This window comes from Buceros rhinoceros, unplaced genomic scaffold (assembly GCF_000710305.1).
Source record: "Buceros rhinoceros silvestris isolate BGI_N320 unplaced genomic scaffold, ASM71030v1 scaffold5256, whole genome shotgun sequence".
In the NCBI taxonomy this organism is placed as follows: Eukaryota; Metazoa; Chordata; class Aves; order Bucerotiformes; family Bucerotidae; genus Buceros; species Buceros rhinoceros.
In genome coordinates, this window is record NW_010415688.1 from 56830 (window position 1) to 82811 (window position 25982).

General features: G+C 41.7%; 1 protein-coding gene across 1 annotated transcript; it reads right to left on the reverse strand.

The window, feature by feature from the left end:
* Window positions 1-2201: 2201 nt before the first annotated feature.
* On the reverse strand, window positions 2202-24292 carry OLFM4 (olfactomedin 4). The gene is made up of 6 exons (XM_010137502.1): window positions 24218-24292; window positions 21908-21985; window positions 17682-17834; window positions 11453-11665; window positions 10375-10528; window positions 2202-2995 (listed from the first exon to the last, which is right to left on the reverse strand). The coding sequence occupies exons 1-6, from the start codon at window positions 24290-24292 to the stop codon at window positions 2202-2204; spliced, it is 1467 nt and encodes a 488-aa protein (XP_010135804.1).
* Window positions 24293-25982: the final 1690 nt, after the last annotated feature.

Consider the following 25982-nt stretch of genomic DNA (forward strand, 5'->3'; position numbering starts at 1 on the left):
ATTCCTAACTCCACTGCCACCACGGAAGCCTCCAGTCCAGGCCAGCTCTGTTTCCAAAGGGGAGGAGGCTAGACCACAAGGACCTGTCCCCAGGAAGGACTTAAGAATCACAGTGAGTTTACCAGAATCAGTGACATACTAACATGCTCATAACCTACTCACCAGAATCAGTGACCCACTGATACATACACCCAACGGTGGTGAGCTGAGGGTCCTCAAGCCCCATGCTGATGGAATTTCTTGATAATAAGTGGAGAGCTGGTCACCTTCTGTGACACACACACACTGATGTAGAGGGGGGGAAAGTATTTTTTGCAGTAATTTATTCTTCCTTTCTTAGTCAAATCCTTACTTGGGCCGTTAGAGATTATTCACACATCAGCCCTGCCTGTGCCGACTGATCAGATTACTGCACCAATGCCTCCGTGACTTTCAAATTCATTTCACAGGTTCCCAAGAAACAGATGCTGGTACCTGATAAGTGGCAGCACCTAGCTTCAAAACATGTCATCAGTTCATCAGCCTCCAATGTCTCAAGTAACATCTCAGCTTGGTGGAGAAATGTTACTCTACCAGCTAACATATTTCTGTGGGGGGGAATAAAGCTCCTCTTATGTACTTGTTGACGTACTGATTCACACCTTTGCATAGTTCCCAGAGCTGTTTAAGCCCACAGAGCCCAAGTGAGTGCAATGATCCTGTTTCAGACATTTGGTACACGGGCTTATTGTTGTACCCCAGAAGTTATCTGTAATCACAAGCAGCTTTACATGGCTCTATAGCACAGCTGAGATTCTTTGAAAAAGAATTTTTATTGAAACAAAAGCAATCGTTTGCACATGTATTGATTATATCAGAGGACACAGACATGACAGCATAGGTAACAGAAGAAAATGAACCACATAAACTACTTTCTTCATCATTATAGAGCTCTGAACTTCAGTATTTCAGCCTGTTTTCTGATGTGATGAAGGTAAAACATTGTTACAGTGCAGACACTCAAAAACTATTACACAATAACCACTAAAAAAGAAAACAAAAAACAACACATCATATATCCAACTAGTTTGACCAGCCTTCTGTTTTCCACAAGACCTTTTACCTTGATGTTGGACAGAATTGGACCCTACTCTACAAGGCTCTTGGGAATCTAACTGCAGAATGGCAAAAATGCTGAACACAGGCACCTTAAATAACACAGCTGTCGTTCTATGGCAGTGCATGATATACACGAAGAGCCACTTGTGGCAAATAAAGTCAACGGGAGGATTTTCATCAGCTTACAAGAGCATAACAGAAAGGAAAACAGCACTTCTTGCACTGTACTGCCAAGAAGAAGGAGCCACAGTGACCACAAAACATGGCTAGATTGTAGCAAGACCAGGTTTAGACACATAGAATTGCTAAGGGCAGCAGAGTGGGACAGAGGGAAAGTTGGTGAAAACCCTGCTACCAGAAGCCAGCCTGGTGCTGTGGCAGCTTGGGAGAGGGGTGAGCTGCTAGAAGAGAACTACAGGTGGAGCCCCAGCAGCAGCTCTCCCATTGCATCAGTGATGGAGAGGGTAGAGAGCTCTATCCCACCCCCAATGCCTTCTCTCCCCTCCCTGGGGTAGGACTTCGAACAGCAAAGTTCATTTCTACCTTCACTTCTGAAGCCTTGAGCCAGATAGTACTGCTTTCACCTAACAAATGGGTTGCTGTCTTCCAAACAAGTCTACTTCCTATACTATTTTAATTCTTTGGTTAATTTTGCTGAGGCCTCAATTCTCTCTGATGAAAATCAGTAGAAATTCATTCTCAATTTCTGAGTTACTTGCTTGTGTTACACTGACAAATGCACATCAGGGGGTAATGAGCTCCTTGGTTGGTAGATATGCTGTGCTCATCAATTTCTGTGAACAAGATGCACTAAATCTATGCACTAAATCTACCCTTAGAGACAGGAGACTTGTGAAGCACCGAGCACCAATAAACACCAATCAAAACCTAAAGAACCCAGTCCTGCCAAACACTGCTGCCAGCAATACTACTGACCAGAGAGGGCAATTCCTTTAAAGAGTATAAGTGATATATATAACACCCACAGATACAATACATTAGACAGGCTGAGCTCTAAACTGGCAACAGCATTGTCTAAAGGAGTGTCAGGTACCGCATTTTAGTTGCTGCCAGTTTTATCACATGCTTATGTCGCTGAGATACTACGACTGAAAGGTCGTATCATATCTTAGAAGGTAACCATCGTTGTAAACATACAGTCTCTGATCTGTGGGGCTATAATCAATACTCTGGATTGTATCTAACTTCTTATCCATAACGATGCTAACTCTACCTTCTTGGCCAGTACTTGTGTCAAACATGTAGAAGATTTCCTCTTTCCTAGTGTTCATTGTCCTTGTGGCATACAGAACACCACATAACATGAAAGCATTGGAAACAGATGGCTTATACTGTCTCGTCTGCCAAGTATTCAGCACATCAAGTGTGGTGTCATTGAGTTTGCTGATCACAATGTTTCCCATGCTATTTGCTGTGGAATATATTACCCATAAACCACTTTCATCCACAGCAAAATCTATGTCTTGCCATGACACACCTGCATAAGAGAAACGGTTACCGGTAACAGCATCTGGAAGGTTATTCCTCAAAACCATGGTGTTAGTTTTTATATCATGCTTCACCATGTATCTTGAACCATAAGCATGATAGTACAAATAATTATTATAAAGAGCAGCACCACTTCCTTCCCCATATGTTATTCTACTTTCATACATGGGTTTAAACAGCAGCAAATCATCAAAGGAATTATAAATTCTGTAGTATTCCAAATATCTCCCATCTGTGTTCAATGGTGCAACCCAATAGACTTCCTTCTCTGGGTTAGAGGGAGAGTAATCTCTACCCCAGGAACCATATCTGTAGGAGAATCCTCTCCAGTTGAGCTTTGCAATATAGGGCTGGCTAACATTCAGCAGTCCACGGTGAATGCAGGTACCTGCAATTGAAAAGGAAAAAACCAGTTTTTCCAAATGTCATCATTAGGAGAAAGGTTTTGTATACTGTAGCCTCCAGAGTGTGCTTATAGAGACTAGCTTTGTGGCAAAGCACGGACATGAATGCATAGCTTCATGTGTAAAAGGCTTTTTTTGGGCCAAGGCCAGCAACTGGATGGCACTAAGTGTTCCAAGTTGATTCAGAAAGTTAGTAAAAACAAATAGAGCACATATTATTACAGCTATTTGCAGGTGGGGTGGAGAAAAGATTGGGACATCCATCCTCTGTCAGGATTAATTCGCAGAAAATAAGTGCTCACTGTGCTGTTCCAGACAAGGGGCAGATTCCTGTTTCTATTCATTTAATGCACGCTGGCCTGATGCACTAAGAAAATACAATTGGAAAATACAATTTCAGAAGCATTTTAGGTTATTTTCTACCCCAGTGGAACTGAGAGCATGGGAGATGGTGAAAAAAGAAAGAGGAGCCTCTGATTTCTGTGTATTTCGCTGTGGAGGGAAAGGAAGGAGCAGCAGCAGTAGTAATTCCAGAGTCACATTTCAGATTAGCACTTTGCTGTCAGAATCACATCTTTACCACAGTGTCACAGCTGCGTGTTTGCTTCCACCTCAGGCCCTCAAAGAAATCTGCAGACAGTAACAATCACAACGTGGGAAATGTAAACGGATATTATTCTGACTTTTCATGAGAGGCAACTCTAAAGAGAATATTACTTCAAGCTGAGCCAGAACAGCTCTGTTTTCCACATATCAACTACAAAGCCATTTTCAGGATCATGGGAAAATTAATTTAGATACAAGAAATACCTTACTTTTACTCATGATGAATGGTAGTGGCATTCATATTTCCTGATAAATTCTCAATATTCTAAGTCACTGGTAGGAAAAAATCCTCCACTCAGAAATGTCCATGGGCCTCTGACGAGTCAGAAGCTGCCACTGGCAAAAACCAGCATGCTTTTTAACAAGTCATAATGTTAGCTTTTTGTATTACTGCCACAGAAGTGTCCCAGATTTTTCATTTTAAGGATATGTTCACCTGAGGTGATGGAGACAGAGATGTTAAGTGACTGGAGCTGAATTGAAAACTCCTAAAGCCACTGACAGAACAAGCCTAGGAGGAGTCTTGTTCTCAAAGGCACCCTGCTCTATCTCACAGATAGAGGGACATGTGGAAATGAACAAATATGAAGTACTCTACTTGGAAAAAAGACTGTGACTCAAGAAATTTGGTGACAAATGGACTGTTGCAAATGCAGAGACATCTTTTTCTAAGCTGCTTTGCCCATGGGGAAGGTGCTCTGCCTCTGGGATAAGGAAACCTGTAGCCCGAATGTTGGAGAATATTGTTTGTGTCAATGTGTCGATTTGGGCAGTGAAGCTCTCAATGTCTCCTCCTTTCTCAAAATGTAGTATTTCTCTCCTTCCACTACATAACACCTTCACTCCTCCCAGTTTTGTGCTGTCTTGCACTAGTGACTTAGGGAACATGTGATTCATCTGCAGCCTTCTCTCAACATCTATGAGGAACGGCTAAATATAAATCACTGTGCTGAACTAAATCCCTGTGTCCCCAGGCCACAACGTCAACTTCTTTGCAGTCAGTATCGCCCATGGGAGCAGCTCTGCATCACCGAGTGCCCAGGTCATGGCAGAGGGTGACATGAGTTGTGAACAACCTCGTCTCCTCCACCAGCCCCTTTTGTGTCCCAGGAATGTTGCAGCTGAAATGTGGGATAACCCTGGTTGAATGCTGCTTCCCTTCTTCCCACCAAAAACTGATGCGAATCAGCATCCCTGCCTCGCAGCAGATGAGCATTTAAGCATGCACTTAAGTGCTTTACAACAGGGGGAGGCCCTCGAGCAGAAACCTCATTTCCAAATATAGCACGCAAGAAGGCACTGGTGTATGACTAGCCAGGCTGTATCTCTGGAAGTGGCATGTAGCATGGCTAGTAACATGGCCTCAGCACTTGGCACAGATACCAGCGTTTGGAGGTGCTTCTACCTCAGCTCATGCAAAAGAAGAGAGCTGAGGCAGACAGTGCAAAATGCCTTGCAGACTGCCAACTCCATAAATCAGTTTGAACTATTGTTTTCTTATATCTCTATTATGTATTATGTTACCTCTGGCATGAGGGTTTCTTTCAAGCTGGTGACATATTAAATATATTACTGTGCTTAAATCACAATAAACTTATCTCAGAATTAAATGGTTATTAAATGCTCTAAAACTCTTGATTTGTTTAGAAAAATACAGCATCGAAGCTTGCAGGTAGTGAAGCAGTGTTAAGCTCATCTATATGCGACCTCAAATAATTTTTCATGTCATTAAGCAGAACACAATTCCAGATTTATTTTAATAATTCATACATTGTTTCATAAATAAAAAACAAACGTGTGTTCAGTGGAGAGACCTTTTTTTACAAAAGAAATAATAATTTATTTTATAATTTAATTATAATTTATTATTTCTTCCCTTAAAGAGATCTCTCTGCTGAACACTTGTTTGGTTTTTATTTATGAAACAATGAATTATTAAAATAAAGTTAGAAGCATGTTCTGTTTTAATGACATCAAAAATTGTCTGAGGTTTCTATAGAGTGTGTGCTTGATTTTTATTTCCTTGAAAACTCTCCCAGAATTATTATTTTTTTTTACCAAAAAAGCTCTGTGGTAGTCAGGGGGCGATCTGTTTCTGCACAGGTTCAGAAGAATTCACTGTTATTTATTTAATCTAAACTTGCCTCCCTGCCTGGATCTTGGGGGAAAAAAAATGCACAAAGGAAACCAAGTGTCATGTAATTTTGTAAATATTAGAAGGTACTTGAAATAAATCCATATGCATTATTCAAACTTTCATGTTTTTAACTCCTTTCTCCACTGTTTTGGGCCACTGATAAATGATGTCATGGTATTTTTGCCTTCCTTTGTTTCATGCTTGTGTGGCAAGCAGGCAAGAGGAGGACTAACATAGGTACGTACACAGGTACTTCTTCTTCTCCCTACATAATGAACCAGCATCTCAGCTCAGTCATGTGCTAATCCTTCCGATTCATCAGAAAAGGAGCTGACACTTCATTGTCAGGACTGAAGGGAGCTTGTCTTACTTGGACAATGGGCTGCAGAACTGAGTGTGAGACGCATCCCATTGGGTCTCGCTTCACCCACTTCACTCTGATGCACTCACAGAGCACATCAGCTTCTCACCCTAATACGGGTACCAAAAAAATTCCAGCAGCCTCTCACCACCAAGCAGCTGCATCTGACTGCAGGAGAGAAGGGACCACAGATCACCTATGCAGCTGAAGATCTAGAGACAAAGTGGGACCCACATTTAAAGCAACTCCCATGAGGGGCACAGAGACCAGAAGCAGGCTGGTGCTGCACTCACACATGCTTCCAAGCACCAGATGTGCAGCCTCCTCTCCCGTCACATGAACCGCTGCATCCAGATGTGTGAGCTGATACCAGCCTTACTACAGCTTGAGAGACAGGAGACAGAGCTGCTCAGGGAAAGGCTCACCTTGGCTCCTACTGTCTCACTGACATAGGAAGACCCACACAGATGCCTCGGCCTTCACCAGTATTACAGGGCACAGACTCAGGCTGACACCTGCATCAGTGAAGACTTCTGTTGTCAGCATCTAACAGGAGATGAGGTGGAGGGCTGGAGTTCACCTGACCTTCCTCCAGACAGCTAAAAATTCAGGTGCTTCAGCTAAGATCCCTCCATTGCCAGTGGAGAAATGCATGTGTCTCCAGAGACAGTTGGTCAGGCAGTCCTGGAGGGGAGGCACTGGCCAGCTCTTTTCAGGTGCCTGTAGGAATGTCTCTTTGTGTATGGACATATTCATTTCAAAACATAACCCAAAATGCTTAAAAAACATAGACATCTTGAGTACGTAGGTGGTAAAATATAAGGTAAAACTGAAATCACTGTAAGATTCCAATAGGATTGCCAGAGTTTCAGCATTAGGCTACACCAGATTTTCCTCCTGCTGAGACCTATTCACCAGTAACTTGAAATCCTTCATTTTTAAATGTATCAGGAAAAAAGAAATAACGTTGCTCTTTTTTTCTTTTCTTTCCTTTTTTCTCTTTAGGAGCTTCATCTGACTCACTTCTCCCTGCTGCCTCTCTCAGATCATTTCAGTGAGATGTGACAAAGGATCTGCTGTGGAGTCCTCAGAAAACCATCCTGGGGTCTTTGCTCTCTGTACGTGCCCTGATGCAGCCAAATGAGATCAGCACAAATGAGAAACTAATGGATAAATATTTCTTCCCACCGGGATGGTGAGGAGAGAGATGCCAGGAACTGCTGCAAATAAGAAAGCCAGTGATGATGAGGAGGATGATTAATTAGTTATTCACTACGCCCCATCTCAGACACTCAGACACCCACCTCTCCAGTCAGAGAAGTAGGCAAATGGAGACCAGTGATTTCTTTCTGCTGTGTTGTTTGAGAGCAGGCCCGCTAGCTGTGAGAAATACAGCAGCAAAAGCCTTGGGGGACAGAGTCAGAGGGACTGTGTACTACGGCACCGAGAGCAAGAAGGTTTAATTAAACTTGCCTTTAGACTCATGGTCTTAGACAGCTTGGGGATTAGCTAAGCTCTCTCCAGTTCATGTTGCCTACCCAAAATATGCTGGAGAGAGGATGAAGGGGGAATGAAAACACGATCTGAGAACAGGACAAAGAGTCAGTTTAATACAAACATTATAAATATAATATGAACTAAAAGCAGGGCAAGGCCAAATGGTTTGGCAGGAATTCAAGGCATTCAAGCTTGCAGAGAAAACGTAAGGAAATCGTGTTCAAATGCGTAAATGAGTGCTAGAGAGCTTCAGAGACCTAGGTGTGAGCATCCATGCAAAGCCTCCAAAATGACCAACTAGAAAATGCAGCTCTCGCATACTTACTACATCTCCCCAAGCAATAACCTCTTCCTCCTACTGCTTGTTTTCAGATATAGTCTGCAGGACACATAATTGCTCTTCAAAATTCTCTGCCCAGGGAATATTTGCTCCCCGCCAGGCACACAAAGTCAGGATGAGCCAGTCCTGCATGGATAAGCAGGGATCTGAGCCTACATAACACCTGGGTTATCTGTACAGCTGGCACCTCCCAACAGGTAGGAAACTTGCCAACCCTCCACAGTTGCTATTACATTCCTTCGTGCCAGCCTCAGAGACCACCCTCACCCTAAAGGTGGCCATGACATATGCCCGCACACACCCTCCAACACCTCTGGCATTCCTATTGCCGGGGGCAGGAGATAAACTCACAGCTGAGGATATCCTCAGCTGATGTCAGTGGGGGTAATTCTCTGGAAGTCAATGCAGCTCTCATTGTTCATACCACCTGGGCTTTTGGCCTTCTAGGTTATTTTCTGCTCTGTGGTTCCCAGACAATACAGCAACACACAAAGGTGCCTGAGCTAGCTGGCATACCAGTCAGGAATAAGGCAATGCTAAAGCAATACCATTTTGGTGCCAGATAAAATCTATCCATCTCCCCACTGTGCCCTAAGAAGCAATGCTAAATAATTCTATTAGAGTCACAATCCTGTGCAGTCACATTCACCCATCCCAGAGCTATCACCCTGCTCTAGGCATGACTCGCCTTTGCCTGCATGGAGCTACATTGTGAAGCGCAGAACTTTTCCACTCTGTGAAAGCTCCTACCACCCACAGATGCTCATGCCAACCACCCGGGTATAAAAGCATCCCCTTCCTCCATTACTCATTGAAGGACACAGTATTCTTGGTCCAGAGCTCAGTACTTTCTCACCGAAACAAAGGCTTGCTGTAGGCTTGAAGAGAAAGAGGTTGTATCTTTCCACACACCATCACCCTCAATAAATCAAGATGCCCTTCAAATAATTTTAAAACATTACTGCTTTTTTTGTTGTTGTAGTGGGGTTTTTGTTGTTGTTGATGTTGTTTTTTTGCCTTGAAACATTTTAAGCCCTTCTTTAAGGAGTAGAGAAGGGCCTTGAGATTTTGCAATGCATGTTTTTGTTTCAGCTTTCTTTCCTGCCTGATCCCTAAACAAGGTGTTACTCACGCATCCTGTCAGAGAAGTGCAGCAGCTGCCCGCAGCGCCATGAAGCCCTAAGATCTCAATAAGAAAGGCTGCTAACCCTGAGGGAAGCTTGTATTTCTGCCTCTCACCTTTCCAATGAGATGTTTGAACAAGCTGACCCCAAAGTGATGAAAGGTAAATGCTGGTAGGTGCAAACCTCTGCTGCTTGCAAGCGGGACACCACTCCTTCTTTTTTATGGGCTCCTCCAGCTAATTGCTTATCAGCTTATGTGCAAAAGCAGGCTCCTTCCCCTGGGTATTGCATATAACAGAGCACTTTCTCTCTCACAGTACTCAGTCAAAAGGAACTCCTCTATGTATAAAACACTCAGATGATCAAAAACAGTTTGATAAAACTTCCCGTCTGTTAGCAAGTGGGATGCTTGACCTAGTATACCTAAACTGGTGTTTCCTAAACAGTTTGCTCCACTGTATCATAGCTGACTCTCAAAATTTCTTGGACTGATTCACTCACAATGTGATTTTTCAAACTGAATGGAATGTCAAGATAAAAATTATTCCCGTTGTAAACTAATTACCACATGCCCTGTGACTGTTAATACTTTTATATGAACTGCACTCTGGGAACCTCTGGTCTAAGTCCCAGAACATGATAACCTTTCCTAGTTAAGAAAATAATAAAATCCTAGTTCCACTGAATCAGTAATAAAACACTTATTGCCCTGAAACCAGAATTCCCCTCCAAGGTTCTTGACCTTCTGATTTAGAAGAATCTTTTGCCTGTGAAGCAAAACTAATCTTCATGCAAAGCTACCTTCTGGACGTTGCACACCAACGGTTTTAGTACATCAGCTCTTGCTCATACATTTCCCAAGCAGCATTAGAACAAAATTGCCATGACACTGGTCACTTTTACAGAAACTAATGAAAATCCAAGTTGGTCAGAAAGAAAACACAGTTTCCCACCAAAAAAAAACCAACCAAAAAAACCCCCCAAAACAGGGAGGGGGGGCAGGTAATCGTTTTGAAAAAGAGAAGGAGGGGTAGAGACTTGCTTTTCACTGCAAGTAAAAGGAAGATTAAAACTTTTTCCAGTCAAAAATAGCTACTGTGTCTGGAAGACTTTGTTTTCTGCCCTCATTTTCCTTTTGAACCAGTTGATGAAACATTAGGAGCTGTCTGCTCCATTTTTCAAGAGCTAAGTTGTATCATTACAATTGTATTTAATATTAACAAAGAGAAATCTCAGCATTTACTGTTCTACCCGTGTATTATGTTGTTTCTTATCTGATATACAACAGAAATGACTACCTGGTGGGAAATAAGGGGGTGCTGTAGTTTTGTTTGCGTTCTCTTCAAACTCTTTCAATCGATTCTGCAGAGACACAATCTGTCGTCGAATTGCAAGGATATTGTTTTTGTCCAGTGATTCTAGTTCATTTACCAGTATAGTCAGATTTGAGATCTAGAGGCAAAAGAAAGAGGGCAAGTTTAAATTTTTGTCAACTGTATTTTACAGATATTTGCAGGCAGGATTGCTCATACTGCAAAAGATGCTACAGAACAGGATTTAAGAAATATTCCTGATAGGCCTTATCCTGCTAGTCTGAATTTTACCTTCCAGCAGTGGTCCAGAGATCACAAGGAAATGCTATAACACTCAGATGAATAACATAATGCGAAAATATAGTGTTATTTTCTGCATAGAATAAAAACATCTAGTAAGTCTTTGGCAAGTACTACCTGTTCTATGTAAAAAGTACTTATTCCAGCCTTACAAAAAGATCTGGAAATTTTATTTGAAAAGATAAATAATGTTCCAAATCACCTGCTTAATGATCTAGAGGACAATGGAGAAAATGATATTTCACTTCCCATCTAAAGTAATTCTATCTAGGTGAGTGATTTAGTACAATTTTGAAAGTGTGATTTATAGTCTGCTGGGAAGGTGATAGTCTTTCCCACTTCTTGATTTCATATTGATTGGGTCACTGCCTTAGCAACCAGAAGCTACTTTTTTAATTATCTAAATTAAAGCACAGAGGCTTTCAAGTATGGGGGTCTATAAATTAATATTTATTATAATAATTTAATCAGCTCATGTGTTTAACACTATGCAAAACTGTTAACTTTCAGGCAGTGATCTCACAAAAATAAAGTGGTCTCCATTTGTTTTAGGGTTTCTTTGCTTTTCTGTGCTCTGTATCAAGGAAAAATATGGTAATTCATTTAAGGTCAGGTTTTCTTTTAATTTATGCTGATGAAAAGCTAAAATAATTCCACTGACTGCAGTAGATTCAAGCTACATTTCCTCAACCTAAACACTAATCAGAGAATAGACTCTCTGTATATTTGAACCCTCTGTGGCTAATTAAGACTTTGGCAATACCTCCAAAAATATTTGCTCAACGACGACATTGCTTCCAACAAGGCTGAATTTCAGCTGTGTGACCAGTTTCTCTAGGTCATTGATTTCCACTTTCAGTAACTGGAAGTCCAGTTCTGTGTAAGATACACTGCTATGCTCCATATGCTCCACTCTGATGGTTAGATTAAGGATTCGTTGCTGATACAGTTCAATCATTTTTGAGTACTCTCTAACCTTATAGAAGAAAAAAAGAAAAGGTACATATTCAAGTCCAGGTTAGCAAATAAAATAAGCCTGTTTGACATCTTTATTATATTTCTGAATACCCCATAGGTAGCTTCCACATACTTGACATACATATTCTTCACATAAACTACATAAATGAAATTCTCATCACACACACAAAAATTGTGAAATTTAACCCTCGTTTGTTGTTGTCAGTTCCAAAAAGTCTCCTCAGAAATGCCTGAGGACAACTGCAGGCTGAATTTTACTTGCAGTCTTCTATTTTTTTTAATTCTTTGCCAATATTGTCTCTGTGAGCAGCATGCCAAGAACTAACATCGGTAAAAATTTTATTAGGAAATCTGCAGTGTATTATCTCATAAAGCAACTCAGGGAGGCTGAAAAATGCAAGAAAGGATTCCCAAGTTTTTCAGCTTCGTTTCCTATTAACTCTGTATCTAGATAGGATTTTACCCTCTGTATGTTCGATTTGTGACAAAAGCTGGTAGAACTGGTTTGGGGTTTGTCTTTGGGCAGGGGGAAAATGTTTAAACACAGTGTTAAAAACGGAATCTTGTTTAAATAAAAGCGTAAAAATATATCGCAGGCTTTAGCCAAAGTAATTGACACAGCAACCTTTTCAGCCTTTGAACCATTAAACAGTTGTCCAGATAAATATATTTTCACACATGCATTTGCTGAAGTAAAGGTCATAGCACAAGCATTGTGGTGCAGAATGTTAAGAATATTATATGGATTTGGGACATTCCTTGGAAAATGTTAGTTCCTTGAAATTTAACACTTTGGGAAAGATATGTAATTTGTATCCCATATGCTTCCTAAAAGTCATGTCTCTTTTGTCTTCAATCAATAGAGTTATATCGCAAAAGGTAAGAAGTAGGAATAAATATAATTAGTTTGTTGCACCAGTGACTCCATTATTTATACTTCAGACGGTATTTGTAGCGCAAGTCCCTCTCTCTACAGCACCATGATTTTCATAACTCTTACTTCTTCAGCTGAAAGGTTTTTAACTCACAATCTCTCAACCATTCTTGCATTATCTTAACACGAAATGAAAGTCAGTCTTTTTCCCCATTTTCTCTGGAATGGTGTCTAAAATCCTGTCATGGTGTGAAGGCCATGGATCCCCTGTTTTCCTGTTCTGGAAGCAGCCCCTAGGACAGTGACCTCAAAAAACACACTTATCAAATAATTCCTTTCAGTTTTGATTGAGCCTCTCAAAAGAGCAGGTGAGGGACCTCATGGCATGGAAATCCATGAAGGGTGGAAAGGATCCTTTAAGATCATAAGATATTCAATGAGGTGACTTAAGAAAGAGGACCATAAGAGACAAGACTCTCTTTTCAAAAGCGTAATTTTCAATAGAGGCACAACTACACTATAAATCTGAAAGAATCCACTACCAAACCTCTGCATGCATATACATAATGTATACTAAAACCAGACTGCTCAATCCTACTCATTTAAATGAGACTTTGAAACAGATCTTCTGTTCTAAATGTGTGCAGCCAGACTTCGAGCTGCTCTGATATAAACTGGCAAGTTTCCATAAGTTGCAGAAGACTCATAACGCTGGAAGCTCTAGATCTCCCAGGTCAAGCCAGGTTAATGCAAGCTAAGCTTTTTATTACTATTAAGAATCAAAAATGTGAAGACTTAGACCTAGTTCCTTGTAAATGACTGGCAACAGAGACAGCTGGGATCCCTTGTCCTAGGTGTCACCTTCATCTGTCCAGGAGGGAACAGGAGGAAGAACTGGACACTGTTCAGCCAGAGGTAGTTGGACCTCACACTTCCACCTTTCAAATCAGTTTGGAGTTGGTAGATATCCTCAAAAAAAGTTTTCTGAAAAGAATCTTCCAAGGTCAGTGTTTAAATTGTGGGTCTAGAGTTTGCAAAATAGGAAAAGAAAAAATATATGATCACAGTCTGAGAAATATAAAGCAAGCCCACATCTGAAGAAAATTCACTGCTGTGTGAAGCTGTGTGTATCATAGAGGCATTTGGAAATCTATCCAGGTATTAATAACTTTTCTGACAGTAATACTAGTAGTAATACTAGTAATAATAATAGTAATGCAATACAGACCGAAACCTACAAACCACTGAAATAAACATACTACTGGAATTAGTGATGGCTACTCATTAGTGAGAAACCTGTGGATTTGGAGTTTTCTCCAGGGTCCTGCAAGCCTGAACAAAATGCTGAGGGCTGGAACAAGGCCTACATTGTTATTTCAGCCCTAATTGCAGAGTGCTGGAGGACACAGACCCTAAGTTCTCCTCCCACCTCAGAGGGTTTTCACTCAGTCAACCATCTAGGTCATTTAAGGACATGTCAACACTATCCATTGGCTTACAGCTGAGGGATATCCATACTAGTTGAGTCTGAACTAGTCCCAGCACTCTGTAATGCTCAGTACAGCCACAGCAGCATCACAACTAACTTAAGCTAATAGCTCCTCTGGCTAATTATTGAACAAATATAATTTTCTCACAGTGCTGCTCTAACAGGTCTATACTGCTCTTGCAGACTGCAATGCCCTGTGTGGACATTCTCGCCTGCTCAGACACAGCTTAGAAATTTCTGTAGTTGAGAAATACCAGTTGAAAAAAGGAACATGATGTTGCTCTGTTGCTTGGCAGATAGATTTAAGCAGCTTGTAATCCCTGCGCTTCTACTGCATCTACCTGCTAGGGATTGGCTGCTCTCTCTTGACAGGCTGGCACAAAAATTCTGTTTATATCCCACACTTAGGGATACAGACCAATAACTAGTACTGATTGCTGGCACATTTGTCGTAAAAGCCTAAAGTAGGGTATGGTGAGAGCATAAAGACTGTATTAGCCCTTTTTAGGAGGAGAATGGAGCCGTGTGAGGCATATATAGGAAAAAAAATCCTCAGTTTCAGTTTTGCCTGCTTTCCAAGCATTGTCACCCTCGTGGCATGAAAAGGGCAGGAAAAATCTGCAAACCTCATTTACTGTGTCGTTTACCTGCAACTGGTATTTATCAAAACAGGTTTTGCAGCATGCGAACAGACACTTCTCCAGTGTGCATTTGGGAAGTACAGAAGGGGGAACAAAGGTACAAGATGAAGATGTAGAAGAAAAAAGTGGTAGGACTGAGGAAAGATAAAAGACAGAAGTGACAAAACCAGCAACTCTATAAAAAGTCACTCTGCACAGGACACTGGCTTCGGGCAGGCCTGACTTCTACAGACCCGTAAGAAGCGAGGTTGGCAAGCAGTCTGCAAGCTGACACCAAGAAGAATCCCACAGCCAGTTAACCTATTTTGAAAACAGCTGTTCCTGGCAGAGGGGAGGCAGGCTTTTATTCTCCTGTTTTTGTTACATGAGGATGTTGTGGCCGTTGAGACCCAAGTTCAGAAAGGCACTTTCTTTCCTTGGGATCACGTGCTGATCCATCTCTGTTATAGAGGTGTCCTCTCCCCATTCCTATAGAGAGGATCAACCAATTCCTGCTTTGCTTTGAAAGGTTAATTTTTCTGTAATCATAATTACGCTGGCAAAGGTTGATGTGACAGAGGAAAAATTAGTCTGGTATTTTCAGCCTACAGTTGTACTCATTTGGCACATGAGAGCATCTCTTTATCTGCGAGCTTCCTTGCCTGCTGATTCTATAAAAGGACCCCCTTGCTTTTTGAATTAGCCTACAATCAAGCAAAAGGTTAATGATTCAATCAGGTTGCTTAGCTGGAACTTCTACCACATGGAAAGCATTGTAAGAGGGTCCAATCCTTCAGTTCTTACCCAGGAAAAGCTTCCATGAGCTTCAAAGATGTTTTAGAAGAGTAGCTAAAGCATGGGCTCTCAGAGCTAAAAAAGAAAGCAGTCAGTAGAAATTGCTACCCCTATGATGAGACTAGGTTATGTGTGAGCATGATTCCCTAGGAATTTACTCATTGTTTCATCAATAATGAGAGCTTAGCTTTCCTCCATTTCATTATTTCCTTCCTTCTGTGAGTACTATCATGACTAAAGTAATATGCAGGGTCGTATAAGGAGGATTTTTTCCACAACTGGAAAGATAAAGAATTTTTGAGCATGGAGACTCACGCATCACAAGATCTCAGATTCCTAAGTTCAGATAATCAATAGGGCAATGCTTGACAGCTTGCTTCTTTTACAGAAAAACATTGTAACGGAGAAATCTTATGCTCATAGAGTTACACCAAAATGCAATCTGTTCATTTTCATTTCTGACCCAAAGTGCCTATATCACACCAAAGTACACGTCACACTTTATCTATCTAACTGGATGCATTGTTACACTTCTTGGCTGATTGGTCTCGGCAGGATGACATTCAGTGAAGCCTGAATTACGTCAAAAATTTTCACTGTCCGCAGCAAGAATTGAAAGCCAAGGTCAGTGTCTACACCGCAATACACTGCTGGGCACCTGAGGATGATGACCCAGTTACAGCAGTTGACACCAGCTGGCAACCTAGAAATTAAAGTACATGATGGGGATTCAGTTTGCCTTGAATTTAGAGGTGAGTTTCAGATACAAATCTGGACACCTAATTTTAAGTATATCTATAGTAACCTGTGTCTCTAAAAGATCAAGATCAAGTCTGAACTCAACAAAGATCTGAGGTTGTCCACACAGAGAGGTCAGGCAGCACTTGAGATGCTCTGCAGATCTGCATGGCACTAGCAGATAAGTCACACATCCTAAAGGAAACATGAACCTTCCTGAGGAAAATACTGGTAAAAGATTGGTTACACCAGGGCAAGTGACTGGGAAAGGTGGTACACAAACACCTTGAAGAATCACACCAACTTTCTGGCTGAGAATCATGTCCCTGTTCCTGTCCCGTTGCAATTAGATTAAAATGCTGGCACTGACCACAGTGGCAACAGTATGGGGACCTGAAATTTCAGTGATTTTCATGGATCATTAACTCTAAGTTATGCTCCCATACTGCGAGGGATCGGGTAGCTCCTGTGCTTGGAGGCAGTGGGACCTCTGTCAGCTTGCCCTTCATATCCCTGCTGACTGTGTTTCGTTGTTAACTCCAGTTCTTTTAACACAAGTGATATGAACTGAAAGATCTTACTACTGGATCCTCCACCTGTTGTTGTGGTTTTTATGCACAACTTATCTTTTCTTGATTATACCAAGGAGGGTTATGAATATTTATGGATAGAATTTATAATTTAATGCTGTTCCTTTTCTGCTGATTAATTCAAGCACACTTCATTTCTTAAGATGCTTGGTTCCTGAAGAAAACACTTTCTGCTGGACACCTAATCAGAATCGTGAATATTTATCCACTATCAAAAGCCAAAGACAGATTTCTGTCTTCACAGGCAGCTTCATTCAGTGCACTGCAGCATGTGTATGTTTGCCTGAGCTCCTCAAAAAATGGATCTGAATTCATGAAACAAGCAGGCAAAGTGTAAGGTGTGTTTACCTTCAACAGGAATGCATAATTCAGCAGTCCTACTGCCACAGGTTCAGATCTTGACAAGGAAGATAATCGATTTTTTTTTTTTTTCTGTCTTAATCTGTGAAAGCAGAAGAAGCAAAGGGGTAAATATTCACCTACTTCTTCACTCTGGGCTATGGTGACCTTTATCCTCCTTCCCTTCATTTCCCTCTTACAATCTGCGTGGCTTGATACAAATAATAACACATGAAAGAGCAGGATGCTTGGCTTCCTATAGCTCTGTGTAGCAATCACAAACCAATAAAGCTGAGCCAAAAGAGGAAAAACATAACCATTCTTCCAAAAATACCATACGCCTCTAGCTGCAAAGGCCTAGAAAAGAGTCCTAAGGATATTCAAATGTATGACATGCTACAATGCAAAGATTTCAGATTTAATCACCCTTCCCCTTGTTCTTACAGAGCCCTCCTTCCTGCTAGTTGAAAGACATGTCATGGAAAAGCACTTATCACTGTACTTTTTCACAGGCAAACATTTTTCAGCAAAGATACAGTTTTCATATTTATGAGAAAAGAACACCTTACTTGAGAAAGTTCTGCCTCAAATTTCTCTGTGAGTGTTGTGGCTATAATTTCCAACTGCTCAGCCTTCTGCACTGGAAAGGTGGTATCCGGCAAGTACACGGAGCACTGACAAGTTCCCTCGTCATCCACTGTGCCAGACACATTGGTAAAGAGCTGCAATAACAATTCATTAGGGAAAAAATCATTAATATTCTTCTCTGGTATCAGTAGCTAATATCTGACAATAATATTATGACACAATAATGATGATCACGAGATCAACGGCTTTGTTACTAGACATCTTTCACCTTTTTCTTCCAAGGAATTAAAAATATCAAGCAATTTGCATGACTCAGCCTTACAAGTCTTTCTAAAAATAAATATTGCGGTAAACATTTTACTGTTTGAGAAACGGAGGCATACAACAGTCCTTACTTCCCCAATCTTGTGGACACTGTTTGTAAGATAATGAAATAAATACTTCCAGCAGATAGAAAAGCACAAAATAACAAGGAAAAAAAAACTTAGTAAGTTAGCTCTTGTAGTTACTGTTCTGTTAATCTGAATTGATCAGATCATTTAGCCATTTCCATCCATAGAGACAAAAGCACCGAAATAGAAGTAGCGACAGGGAAAGTTTTGAAAGAAAAATGCTTCATTTGAGGTTTCTCAGCCAGCTCCAGCAAACAGACATATGCATTTAATCATACATCACTGAAAGCTGATGAATTAATTATGCAGGCTCAGCCTAAGGTAGAGATACTTATTTTGCAACAAAACATTGTACGTAACACCCACACATCACCGCCTCCCATCCGCATTTGTGGGTAGTTTGCAAAGCTATTACCCATGCCATTAGCATGAATCACCCTGTCCTGGTTATCTGCATGCTCAAAGCATCGCCACTGGAGCAACGGGTATGGTGTATGGAAAGGTCAGGGCCTGCGATTCATGAGCTTGCCGTAATTTACAGCCAAAGCACATCATTTCCTATAAACACTGGGCTGAATACTGAGTGTGTTTGGAGCAGTTATTTTTTTTTGTTCGTACACAAAACGTTTCCTGGTTCATAAACCTATCACGAATTTATTAATAAAAGTATTCGATGTTACCTTAAAATATTCTGGCACACGCTTCAATGCTGCTGCATATTTTAAAGCTACAGACTTGCTCTTTAAATACACTTCTTTCCATAATCTCTCCTCCTGCCTTGCAGAAATCCCGGTGTAATTCATGTGTTTTCTCTCTCCCTCTTGAAAATAAACAAGCAAACAACAAAACTATCTACTGAAAGCTGACATTTCAGCACTTCTTCCCTTGCTTTTTCACAGTGATTTTAACTAACTTCCTCACCATCAAACCAGCCCAGAACACGCAGTCATGGCCAGCAGCAAAGCTGTCTTGATCTGTGAGCTCAAGAAGAGAACAGCGGCTAGCAAGGATGATCCCAGTTCACACTTCTGGCAACCTCTTTACCACAACCATAACAAAAAACCAGCATGCATCTCATTTTGAAAGAAGAAAGCTTGAAAACACATTTTATCTGTGTTATTCAAGCACCACAGGCCTAAAAACTTCACTCATAGACAGACTACTGAATACATTTAACATGAAAAGAAGCAGAGAAGTATCTCATGGCATTCCAGAATGTCCCAGCACGTAAATTCTATTGATTTCCCTGCCAGGGTAGGTTACCAAAGCACTTCTGAAAAGCCCACTGAGAACATACTGCAAACTATTTCTAAGTTTCCAAGAGGCTCGGGGGAAACCTTGTCACTCTCTACAACTACCTGAAAGGAGGTTGTAGTGAGGTGGGTGTTGGTGTCTTCTCCCAAGTAACAGGATGGGAGGAAACGGCCTTCAAGTTGCACCAGGGGAGGTTTAGATTGGACATTAGGAAAAAATTCTTCACCAGAAGGGTTGCCCAGCTTTGGAACAGGCTGCCCAGGGAAGTTGTAGAGTCACCATCCCTTGAGGTATTGAAAAGATGTGTAGATGTGGTACTTAAGGGTGTGGTTTAGTGGTGACTTGGCAGTATGTGGTTAGCGGTTGGACTCGATCTTACAGGTCTTTTGCAACCTAAATGATTCTGTGACTCTATATGGCTATCAGTAACTAAATTACTGTGAAAAATAGGTTCCTAAGTCACTTAGATGTTTCTGCTTCTCTGAGTCCTCTGCATATGGGCATGACTGGGATGGCAAGTTGCTCAGCAATAACAAAAGAAACAGTTATGGGAGAAAACACCAAAAAGAAATAAATGTGGCTAGTGAGCATATGGGACCTTCTGTAAGACTGTTGTGGACTGGCATGCTAGTTTTTGTGTGGAAGGCATCCTATTCCTTCTGTGTATAACACAAACATAACACATACTTGTATATGTATACCAAGAAAGACTATACTACACGTAATATAACATAGTGTATACTATACATATGTAAATGTTTCCATACATATCATAGTGTGAACTGTACATTGCTATATACTCTGCTATAAATTACAGTCTTGACTATATCTAGCCATCCGTTTATCCAGAGGTACCATATTTATTTCATGTGCTAAACAAACCATTCGTAAATGTATTCAGATGATCTCCCCAAAAAACTCCAGCTTGTGCATTTAAACTCCCTATGAAAAACAATCATTATATTTTAACATTTGTGTTAGAAGAGAGCCTTGAATCAAAAGCAGAGCTTCATTGCAGTAAGTGCAGCTTGTACCTAAGCCAAGAGAGTTTCCCCAAGGAGCTGACAGCCTGGGCAGACAGAAGAGCTTCCATTCTTCCATTAACATTACAAACATTGGGATCATGATGCTGAGAAGACCAAGAAGCATTGTTTAGTTAAAAGCCCCTTGGGTCAGTAAGTGCTTCAGTCAAAATATAATACCAGTCAAATGACAACCATGTAACAAAAATGTCTTCCCTCATCCCGTAGAAAAATGCACAAGATAGGCTGTTACTTTTGATGGAGTTGTATGGTTTTTAAAGTTTAATAATTTACACTGAATGCTGAAAAGAGAGCAAACTGTCCTAGCCTACAGTAAGGACTTGACAGCAACGTTTCACTCTGTAAAATTAAGCTGTTACATATACATATTTGAAGCTGTGAGAAATGTTCCTTTTCCACAGCCCTTCGATTTAAGAAAGGGAGTACAAGCCGGCAGTTGCTTGATTTTCTGAAAGCCAGGAAATTTATTCAGCTATTTAAATGTGGACTTAGGGTTACATCCTCAGAACAGCCTAGTCATTTCAGTGCTTTATTTCCAGCTATACTGTAGCCCAGTGGCATTCACAGCTCTGAATTAGCTACTCGCTCAACCTAAGGCAAAGAATGGGACCCACAGAAAGTACGTGGCAGGGGCAGGGGCCATGGCATGGACAGAGACCACCTCAGCTGAACATGGAGATGGATGAGGTTTGGGTTGTGCTGCTGAGACTAAGAGAGATTTCTGATTCCGTTTAAGTTTCTAAACACCACTGGAGCCAGAGACTTAATTCCCTCTCAGAAGAGGTGCCTCCACACATCCCAGGTGCCCCACTGGGCTAGCCTGGACAATGAAGACCTGCTGTTAAGCTGTCTACCATCTTCAACCTGATCCGAAGCTGTGCTTTGGACAGAACAAATGTTATTTAGCAGTCACTGCAGAGAGAGAGAAAGAAAGCAAACCCTGAAACCCACAGATCATGGACTTGAGCACTGTACCAGAAGGCATAGAAATCAGATTCAAGTCAGTCTGTCAGCAAATAAGTGAATAAAATTAGAGCTAAGTATAACAGGGAGAATCAAGATTTTCTCACTCCCAGCAAGCATAAGTGGGCACTTCTCAGAAGATAGTTTCAAGGGCCTGTTGTGGTTTACGTAAGAAGACAGAGTTGAAAAGAACTCTTCCCCTTCCTTCACGGAGGCTGTAACCACCAAATTGTTTGGTATGTTGCCATCAAATGCCCACAGCCACAACTGTTTCATGTCCAGGGTCCAGTTCAGTAGCCACAAAGGGTAATGCTGGAGCTTTCAATGTGACTTAAGGCATTGAAGGACACAGCAGCAGCACTGATTATTTGGGGAGCTCGCTACTACCTAGAATCCTAGATACAAAACACCTAAATGACTTTCTGGGTAGCCTAACTGATGTATCTGTAACAGGGTTAAGTCTCTTAAGAGACTGTGCAGCATTTAAAAAATGGGACATGAGTTCCTGATTTTGCTCTTTTCTGGACTTTGTTGAAGAACAGTAACGATTATTACCTTTGGGAGAGTGTGCAGGTTGCCAGTCATCTTGCTAGGCTGAGTCAGATATGGAAGCGTTGTATTGAGATGAGGGATCTAAAAAGCACAGGGAAGACTTTTTCAGTGTGAATTGCTGCATATGACACCACCCCTTCCACACCAGCTATGCCCATCCTGCAGCTCCAAAGCACTTTGATTTTATTACAGCAGCTATCCCAAGCAACTGTAAAATGAAGCTTTTCTGATCTGCCGCTGAGGTGATACACATTTCCCCAGGCACTGGGTCACTTTCTTGGACAACTCTTCTTGAGGAAAGGCTCTGTGTGCCAGTGCAAGGCAGGGGATGTTCAGCCTGCCTGGGGGTGTGGGCTGGGGCTCCGACAGGCAGATTGCATGACAGTCTAGAATGACAGTACCGTGTCCCCCTGCCCTAAATCTGGAGAATACCGTCCTCCCAGCAGGGGTGTCCACTCCTCACCACCCAGCTCGTGCTCCAGTCTCTCAGCACAGGACTTGCTGCCCCTTTCACGCCAAGCTGTCAGGCTGTGAACTGTGACGGCTGGGGCATGAATCCAGCTCTGCTACTAGCACCACGAAGGGAACAGCATCCTGCTGTGGGGAGGGAGTGCTGGGGGAAGCTGCCACACTGTCAAGGATACAGCCAGGTCCCCTTTGAGAGTCTTTTACATAGAAGGCTATACATATCCCCTTTAACTTTCTTTTGTGGCTGGTGCCTCCCTTCCTGCCACTGCAAGGAGAGTGGCTGTCACCCTGGCACTGTACTGTGTGGCCCTGATTTTTCACCGTGTCCCCACAGTGTGCAGAGCACGGTGCATCGCTATGATGCAACACGTTGCAACCGTAGGGGAGATCTCACCAAAATGTGTGGCAAACTGGGAACTGCAGCAAGATACCCTCAGTGTCAAATGGTGTGACAGATGGAGCATCAAATGGGCTAATCCCGCAACTTGTCACTCACCCCTGGGTCTTTCTGCATTTCACAAATCCCACCCTGAGCCCCATCCCTGAACCAAGGAATGGTAGGGAAATCCAAATGGCCAGCAAAGGGCAGGTCTATTAAAGGGCTCAGCATAAACAAGTTCTTGTGGGACAGTTTGTCAAATAAACCCATTTGAATAAGCATTTCTGTGCTCATATGATTACACTGAACATGGAGTGGGGGCAGCTAGTAGCAATTAATGGTTGTAGGACAGAGAGCATCACAAATGGTGTAAATTACCCAAACTGGGGACTAGCTTAAAGCTAAGCAGACTGAGCAGAAATATTGAGCTTTTTACCCTCAGCGTATTAACATCTATTTACACCTGCATCTTGACTTTTGTACCTTTCCTTCCTTGAGCAGATAAAAGCACCTTCCCAGGAATTGCTGGCTTCATTGCCTGCATCAACACTCCCAAACTTCAAACTATACAACTAGGGGCACACAGGATTTTTCTGGTTGGTGACAAAACCAGATGAATCAGAAGGAGTCACTGGGAGACAAAATTAGTTTTTTCCAAATTTTAACTAAAAAAATAGGCAGTCATTTTAGGTTAAACAAACCCAAAATATTTTGCTTCATTTGGAAGAGCTTTTAAGCTATTTGCAAACCTTCTCTTTTGATAATTTAAGCCCAGTTTTAAATAAAAAAAAAAAAAACAGAGGTAGTACAAAGTCAAAACAAATCTTTCACTAATGTAATTTTCTACTTTTAAAAAATTTTTTCAAAGTTTTCTCATCTTCTGTCCTCCCTGGATTTGCTGTTGCTTTTGGTTTTGTTTGTGGTTGGTTGGTGTTTGGTTTTTTTTCCTGATTGATGGCTTTGATTTGAACTTCACTCTTGCCCAGCCACATACAGTTTTATGAGGAAGAGGGAGAGCACCCCACAAAACCACCCAGCATGGCTTTCATGTGCCTGGTCACTGAGTATGACAGCAATCATGCAACTGGGAAAGCTCCCACCTCCCAACTCCCTCCACATCAAAGATGTGGATCCTTTGCTGCTCTAAGCCCTTGCTAATTAATTAGAAGCTACACAGAGCATTTATTATCCACTTAGATGCTCACTGGGAGTTGCACTCATCTAACCAAAGGCAGAATTTGACTCTGATTCTAAACCCGTACCTCACTTTTACATTTATTACCCAGTCCCTATACATTAGTTGGGGGGAGAATGGAGGAATACTTTAAGCTTTCTCCATGCAGAGATCTCAATGTTTGCCTAATAATTTTCCAGTAACCTTAAAAGAATTTTCAGCAATATAAATTACATGAGAAGAAAAGAAGGCACCGAAGGTTAGGTTATGAGACACCCGCTCCCCATCTTACCGTCTCTGTTGTCATTCCTCTAGCCAGAGCAATGCTTTGCACGAGAAGCAGCACAGCCACCTGTGTGTGCTTCATCTTCTCAGCCAGCAGATGTGACAGCAAAGGGACAAAGGAGTTCTTTTATAGTAGAGTCTGGGGATTTCCCCAACCAAACCTTAAGGAACTTGATGATATTTTTTTGAGTTTTTGGATAAATGATGTCATGTGCTTGTGTGATAATAGGTGCCAAATTACTAACGTACAAAGAACTTGTAAATTACTAACCATCAGAAATTAACTACATCCAATTTCCTCACAGAAAAACTTTCCCATAAGGTGCAATATCTAATCTTAATCTTGGTTATACAGAACACTGGGTATTCGTTTGCCAGGACAGGTGGAGAGACATTTCCTCTTACTGTGATTCAACAACAAAAATTCTTATAGATTCCTTCTTAGTTATGTAGACAACACTGGTCTGGGTCATGTTTATTACTTCTTATAGGTACGGAGAAGAGCAGGTCAGGTTACACTGTCCACACACCAGAAACATCCTCTGTTTTCAAAGGCCAACAGACCTTTGACAGTAAGTAAAACGCACAGGGGTCTCTACAGCTTTTCAGTTCCCTCAACTCTCACGGAGCACGGGTGGGACACAAACATACTATCTACTCCCATTTCCTTCCCAGTAGGTTTATGTTTTGTACATGAGAAGAAAAGAAGACACCAAACCTCAGGTTACGTGACCCCCATTTTACCACTTCTTTTGATGTCACTGTTCCAGGCAGAGCAATCATGAGGAGTGGCACAGCCACCTGTATGTGCTTCATCTTGTAGGCTGTGTACCCATTAATGCTTACTCGTGCATTAACACTGTGTACCCATCCATTATTATTCGCTCGCTCTCTTTTCATGAAGCTGCATGACACCTGAACACGATGATTCACTGTCCTGTCTGTGTCTACAGCACTGATCCAGAGTGATAAAAAAAGGCCACAATGTCTAGCATGGGGCCCCCACACTCCACAGCTGTACCACACTACCGTATGACAGGCAGTGAGCTACCTGCAGTTCTCAAGGCGTACAGACCACCATGGTAACTCCCCGCTTCCAACAATCTGCCACTTTGGTGGAGTCAGCTGCAAGACTTGGTGCAAGAGAAATTAGAATTTCTCTCCAGCATTCTGTGGATCACTGGGAAAATGAGCTTGGTGTTTAGGAGGAAGGTTCCAGTCAGGACTATTGAAAGGGATGGCCATGTCTGTGTACTTATAAAATAAGTCAAGAAATCCCTAGATCAAAACATAATCTCTTGTCCCTTCCAATGCCTGTATCGTCAATGCGGCATTTGCTCTTTTCTTCCTCATTGTGCCAGACTTAATTCTTCTACTGGGTCAGCAGCAACAGGCTGACGTTGTGTGTAAGTAGAGAAAGTGGTTAGGAGACCCTTATTCCCTTCCAGCGATTGGAGGGCAGAGGTAAAGGGAAGGAGCAGTGATAGTTCTGAGCAGCAGTGCTGCCTCATATGAAATACATGTCCCAGGTGAGGAACTCAGAAGACTTTCTTGTGTTACTACAGCACTATGGGCTCCAGGTGGCAGATGGGAAAGCTGAGGCTTAAGGCAGATCTATGCTAGAAAACTCTTCAGAGAAGCCAAGTCCATTGGGGTAACATATTTTTACCACAGCTTCACATAAGCATAAGCCTCCTGACAGATTCACAAGGCTGGCAGCAGCATCCTTTTTGAGGAGTAGCTCATTTTGTAGGGAATGGATATAATATGTT

Excerpts from the sequence above, each read along its gene's own strand:
- OLFM4 (XM_010137502.1), bottom strand. The coding sequence starts at position 24,292 with ATGAAGCACACACAGGTGGCTGTGCTGCTTCTCGTGCAAAGCATTGCT. Across the intron at positions 17,835-21,907 it reads ACCTGCACACTCTCCCAAAG|CTCTTTACCAATGTGTCTGG; the intron begins GTAATAATCGTT and ends TTGTTATTGCAG. Across the intron at positions 11,666-17,681 it reads TTGAGGCAGAACTTTCTCAA|GTTAGAGAGTACTCAAAAAT; the intron begins GTAAGGTGTTCT and ends TTCTTCTATAAG.